The sequence below is a fragment of the Wasmannia auropunctata genome, unplaced genomic scaffold (assembly GCF_000956235.1).
Source record: "Wasmannia auropunctata unplaced genomic scaffold, wasmannia.A_1.0 LD325729.1, whole genome shotgun sequence".
Taxonomy (NCBI): Eukaryota; Metazoa; Arthropoda; class Insecta; order Hymenoptera; family Formicidae; genus Wasmannia; species Wasmannia auropunctata.
This window is the reverse complement of record NW_012037161.1, coordinates 16,661-22,833: the sequence shown is the minus strand read 5'-3', so window position 1 is coordinate 22,833 and position 6,173 is coordinate 16,661. Positions and strand designations below refer to the sequence as shown.

The 6,173-nt window shown below is 30.9% G+C and overlaps 1 protein-coding gene and 1 long non-coding RNA gene across 7 annotated transcripts; one reads left to right on the top strand and one right to left on the bottom strand.

Moving 5' to 3' along the window:
- Positions 1–219: 219 nt before the first annotated feature.
- On the top strand, positions 220–3,980 carry LOC105460252. Of its 6 annotated transcripts, none has more exons than XM_011706689.1 (6): positions 220–428; positions 487–643; positions 781–888; positions 2,179–2,363; positions 2,436–2,478; positions 2,603–3,980. In XM_011706689.1, the coding sequence occupies exons 2-6, from the start codon at positions 497–499 to the stop codon at positions 2,843–2,845; spliced, it is 726 nt and encodes a 241-aa protein (XP_011704991.1). In that variant the 5' UTR covers positions 220–428; positions 487–496; the 3' UTR covers positions 2,846–3,980. The 6 variants fall into 6 exon arrangements, with proteins under 6 accessions (XP_011704991.1, XP_011704990.1, XP_011704989.1 ...); XM_011706688.1 differs by having other exon boundaries at positions 2,555–3,980; XM_011706687.1 differs by having other exon boundaries at positions 2,179–2,478.
- LOC105460254 lies at positions 3,376–5,749 on the bottom strand. Its single transcript, XR_975798.1, has 2 exons — positions 4,616–5,749; positions 3,376–4,494 (listed from the first exon to the last, which is right to left on the bottom strand). It is a non-coding gene; the product is annotated as an uncharacterized LOC105460254 (long non-coding RNA).
- Positions 5,750–6,173: the final 424 nt, after the last annotated feature.

Sequence of the window (6,173 nt, the reverse complement as noted above, 5' to 3'; positions counted from 1 at the left end):
CCTTTGTTCTCTGCAGGCCGCAAGCGAGTCGAAAAGTGACAAGGAGTGCGAGAGAGAAAGGTATACGAGCGATACCACGTGATACTTCGTCCTCTCTGTCTGTTAAATGATCGACGCATGCGCAGAGAGGACGAACATTATTACTCGTCTACCTTTCTCTCTTGCACACATCTTGGACACAGTTTTCGAGCGTCTATATACTCAAAGGGTTGAGTCTCCTCCCCTCTTACTTCACTCTATTGTTATACTCGTATCGGCAGTGATCAGCGGTGACCGTGGTGTTATGTTGACATGACAGATTTCGTAACCCGAAATTTTCGAAAAGTCAACTTTAACGATATCTCGTTAGAACAGAGCTTTTTTTCTGCTAGATTCTTTCGTTTCGTGCAAAAACGTGTCGAATGAGTCTAATTTGATCAAAATCGCAGGTGAGAAAGGTTAAATTAAACAATTACCATATGTATATGTTTAAAGTATATTCTTTAGGATTTCAAAAATGGATTTACGCAACGACATTAAGAAGGCAACGTCACTTGGTTCCATAGAAGACGACGCCAAATTCTATCGACTGCATGGACTGAGTCAGGCTGCCAAAGATAAAAAAATGAATGAAAGGAAAGTGAAAAAACCACGAAACGCAAATGTCAGTACATATATTAATGCAAATGTGAAAAGTAATATTTGATTTATAATAATATTGTATTCATAGTAATGTTTAATTTATATTTCATATATATATATATATATATTATTTATAAATATTTGTTTCTTTAATTTCAGTTAGTAGAAAACTTCGACACAGAGAATGATGATTATATGAACAGTAATATAAATAGTAAAGTAAAACCTACTTTCGATAAACATGATGTTTCTGCTGCTGTCAGAGAAGTAAGCAAATATTCTCTTCTGTTAAGAAGATAATTAAGAGTCACTTTAATTAACTTCGATTAACTTTAATTACCAACTAATTCGTTTAGGTCTGACTATATGAGTATGGACTGATAATAATTAACTTCATATGTGTCGCCAAGCTGGAAGATGTAAACTCCACTCTACCTATATAGATATAGATATAGAACATATATTACTGGAAGGAGAATGCTGAGAATAATTGAGTGCTGAACGTGAAGCCAACATCTTTGTGAGAGAGAAAGTTATAGGTTCCCAATTGACTAATACGCATGTGCCATTTAGCCCCCACTCTGCCCGTTTTGCTTAATTTCTTATTTTTCGAAAATCTTCAAAAAAAAAAACCGGGCCTAAGTGGAGGTTGAATGACACATGCATATTACAGTTAAATGGGAACCTATACCTTTTTCTCTTGCACAGATGTTAGCTTCAGCTCGATGCACGAATGGTATAGACAATTCTCCTTTTGTAGTATATGTTCTAAGACTCCACCCCAGTCAGTAACTTTCTGCGGGGAGGGAAAGGCTCCTGTGAAATCAGCGTGTTCATGTGTAAAGGAAAGGTGCTGAGTCTGTTTTTCATTTCTTTCCATCGATTTGAGATTCTTTTCTGGCATGCTATCAATTTTCAACATAACATTTAATACAATTTTGACATATTTGTCATTCTTTTACTGACTGGGGTGGAGCCTGACAATCGAAATTCGATACCTGGACCAGCTTCAGCTTGGCGACACTGGGCATATGTCTTTTACATAGTAAAAGTGGGAGACCAGCATTCTCAGCATTCTCCTTCCAGTAATATATGTTTTATATCTATATCTATATAGGTTCTATATCTATATAGGTAGAGTGGAGTTTACATCTTCCAGCTTAGCGACACATATGAAGTTAATTACTATCAGTCCATATTTGTATATAGTCAAAGGTTTAGGTAGCAAACTAACCATATTTATTATCATTTTGACATAAAATTTGGCCACATTTTTGGTGACATTTTGCAAAAATGATAAGTAACGTCAATTTACTATTTGGGCGAATGAGTTTATCGGAGTTGGCTGAAGTGACTTTTAAATTAACAAAATGATATTTCACATTTTAATTGGAAATAATTTCTCCAGTTAAGATTTTAAATTAAAATTAACTTCTACATAGTCAAAAAATATGTATATGTTGAGGACAAATGTAATAACTTACATCATTGAAACAGCTATACATCTCTCGATGTATACATAAAAAAGCTAAATAAAGACATAAGTTAATACGACAGGTAAATGGTGGCCGTGATCTTTCAAACAAATGTTGGGAAGAAACCTATTCGAAAAATCTTAACCGTATGGAGACACAATCTAAAAATGAAACGTCTCAGAATTCTTCCAAACATGATAAAGAAACGGAAAATCTACCCAAGGCTAAAAACTTAAACGACAAATATATCAAGCAAAAGGATAAATGGTATAGAAATGCTGCTATCATGGGTCTCGTGAAAGCAAAAAAGATTTCAATGCAGGATTTAATTAATTCTAGCGATGAAAACTCAGCGAGAAACGAAGACGGACCAGATACCTTGGTAGGTATAAGTAACATATAATATATTATAATGTCGTGTATAACGTTACGTTATGCATTTAATACGTGTAATTCAGAGACTATTCTCTAAACGTAAGAAAAAAATATTTCTCACCTTACGTCAGCATGGAACCGCATTCAACGGGTGTATAACGGACTGTGATAAAAACCAAGTGGAATCAGTTCCCCTTCGTGAAGATCCTGAAATCTTTGTTCACCCTTTGCAAATGGGACTAGATAAAAAACAATTCAAACACATAGACTTTTCTATACCACGAATCGGCAAGAAGAAAAAAATGACGCCATTAGAGTTTTTTCTTGAAGCAGATGACGATGATTTCTTTGAATTTGTAAAGAACAAAGAATAGTATATAGATATATTATTGTTTAGACAAATGATTAGTTAACATTATTATTATTATTATTATTATTAAGGAATAGATATAAGAGTTGGATATGCAAAAAAATAATGGCAACACTGAAATAAGTTATTTGCTCTTCTAATTTGTCTATCTAATTTACATTTGTAAGAACGCAAAGTTTTAGGATGCGAAATCAAGTGTTATTATAGGATATAAAATTGCTGTAGAAACATATCTCACGCATTTTGGCGCGAGATACTATCGCGATTGATATCTTAATTTACAAAGATGAAAAAACAATGAGGATTAAGAAAAAGAGATGAATACAATTCTTGTGCGAAAAATCCAATATTAAAAGATATCTTTAAAAAAATATACTGTGTTCAGGTATTGCCACACGGAGTAGCAGGATATTCTTATACGTACAATGACTCACGAAACTAATCAAATATATCACACAATTATCTGTGATTAACAAAAAAAAACAAGCAATCGACAAAAACAGCCTGAATATCAATATAACATATAAACAAATATATATTTATGATCTTGCTACAGATACCTTTGTTCACAAATTTTCAAAAAAGATTTAGTCATAATAGTACAATTTGATCAGTTATGTAAGTCGTATATTACAAACATGGCTGTAATGTTGTTTTATATTAGTGCCATTTGTTGAAAATTAACTAGAAATTATTAAAAAACTACGAAGCCTAATAATAAACGCTATAGCATTACTGTTTATGTAACGATAAATATTATTTATAATAAAGAACTATATGTAATAAAAAGAAAGTTCACTTATCTTTTACAAAGATAGGTGAATTGTGATGTGTTTTTTTTTGCTTGACGTAATGGTATGAATATTATTTTTTGATATAGAAATTATGCAATAAAAAATTCTAATTACACTTAAAAGATGTTGCTGCTATCCAACTCTTTATATCCAACTCTTATACACAACGTCTCGAATACGCTGAAATAAATTATTAATTTAGATATTCTAACATTTATTATTAAAACGTTAATGGATTTTTCAGCATATGTAATTGAAAACTAGGTATGTAATAGCTTGTAAAAATTAAGTATCGACAGTTGTTAACAGAATGTTAAAGTTTAGAATTTGCTTGTTGTCAGCAAATCTAACTTGTTTATTTTTTCTCGAAGCCTTATATAGAATTATTAAAAAAAAAAACATTTCTATTTTGAATCCTTTGAGGAGATCTCTAATAAAGTAAATAAACTTAAATAGGAACTTTTTAACAAAGTAATTTATGGGAGACCTTGTTTTCTAAGGGTTTTCAAAATCAGTGAATTCGATTTTGACCTCAGAATTTTAAAATTTAAAATGTGGATTCAATATGGCGGATCAAATTTAAAAAATCTGATTACTAGAGTGATACGAATCTTGGGATCATTGAATTTGAATGTAATCTGAAAATGTAAAAATTCAAAAGGGTAATAATCTTCAATGAAAGAGAAAAAACTTATGTCACAAAACTCATCTCCAACCGAACAAATCACGAAGAAATTTCCACTTCATTCAGGCCCGGCGTTTTATGTGTGAATTGTGTGGAGCAGTCCACATTCCAAAATCAGGTGGATTTCCACATCCGAAAAAATCCATACTCGATCACAGAGAGATTTAGCGGAGGCTGTAATGGATGACATTGATAAATTATTAAATGAATTTATAAGTAAAAATAATTATAGAGCATCCATGTTTTTTATTGTCAAAAATAAATAATTAAATGTTAAAAGAAAACATTTGTGTACTTGAAAATTTTATCAACTACTGGTGGAGTGGGGGGATTTTTCATCAGAAATTTCCATAGTATTTCACACCTAGAGCCGAGATAAATCGCCGGGCCTGACTTCATGTAAAATCTATATTCACTCTTCAGTTCTCGCGCATATGTAACGACATTTATAATTCCCATTAGAGTTCCAAAGACCCTCGCACTAATTATATGGAAAATTGAATCTCGGTGAAATGAGTTGGTTTTCACATATAAAAAAACGACAGGATTAAAAGAGATACATTTCGAAGGATTTCCAGATCAAAGCTTTACTATAATAATTGTACAGAGCATAAATTCTACACATTTGATGACACCATAGCACAAAAGCTATTCATTATTGAGCCTCGTGTCTGCCTGATATCTTTTATATATCATATTGTAAGTTGTATATGAAAACCAATTCATTTCACCGAGACTCAATTTTCCATAGCCTTTCCCGTACAGTTTGAAAGTTGGTGTGTTTATAGCCATCTGATTATTTTTTTTGAAGTTTCGTATATATTGGATCCAATATTTTGAATGTCTTATTTTTTACCTCAAATTCGAATAAAGCTTTATCAAATTACTCCATAAATCAAGTTTTATGAAAATCGAGCGATCAGTTTACAAAATACTTGAAAAGATAGTGGTTCCAAAAGCCATCCGTCCACAAAGGGTTAGTAGATTTGTTTCTGCTAGGTTTCAGCTTGCAAGTATACAACTTACACTGTGCTATAGAAAATTTGACCAAATTTAATCTCTGGTTTCACAAATTCCGTATCGCGCGACACGCAAACAGCGTGACTTGATTAATATTCCTTAATTCAATTGGCAGATGAAACTCAAGCTATTTTACTATCGCCTACTATAAATCAATAAATCGAAAACTGTTATCATTAAACTCGTTTAAAATGCGAAATACTTCATTTAGATAAATCTGTATTATAACAATGTAGGTACAATCGAGATTTATTTGTTCAGTTTTACGAAGACATTTTATAACTTATCTATTGATTTTTTTTTATTAATTCTTGCATGAAACATTTGAATCATACTTTTATGTAACAAAAAAATATAATTCTAAAAAATTACAGAAAAATTTAACCGTTTAAATGTTAGCTGGAATTATTATTTAATGTACTTGGTCATACATGATCTGTAATTTATATTAATTTAAAAGAATATCATGATATACAAGGAGATATTCTTTTAAATTGAATATTCCTGGTTAAAGTAGGTTAAAATTTTATATTTGTAAAATGTAAAACTTATTCAAATTTATTCTATTGCATTTTTTGTATTATAAGTGATATGTTAATTATATTAATTTTTCATAAACGAATATTATTAATTGCGTTTTAATGTTCCTTCCAGAACACTAAAGGACCAAAGGATGTGTTCTAAGGCAAATGAGCTTAATTTTGTTTATTTAACTAAGAGCGGGCTTAAATTTGTATACATTAGTAATAACAAAATTTATAATAAGATTTATATATTTTGTAAGATACTCAGGGACAATAAATATTTTATTTTGATTATTCTGGAAATAATTA

Excerpts from the sequence above, each read along its gene's own strand:
- LOC105460252 (XM_011706686.1), top strand. The coding sequence starts at position 497 with ATGGATTTACGCAACGACATTAAGAAGGCAACGTCACTTGGTTCCATA. Across the intron at positions 644-780 it reads AAAAACCACGAAACGCAAAT|TTAGTAGAAAACTTCGACAC; the intron begins GTCAGTACATAT and ends CTTTAATTTCAG. Across the intron at positions 889-2,178 it reads TTTCTGCTGCTGTCAGAGAA|GTAAATGGTGGCCGTGATCT; the intron begins GTAAGCAAATAT and ends TTAATACGACAG.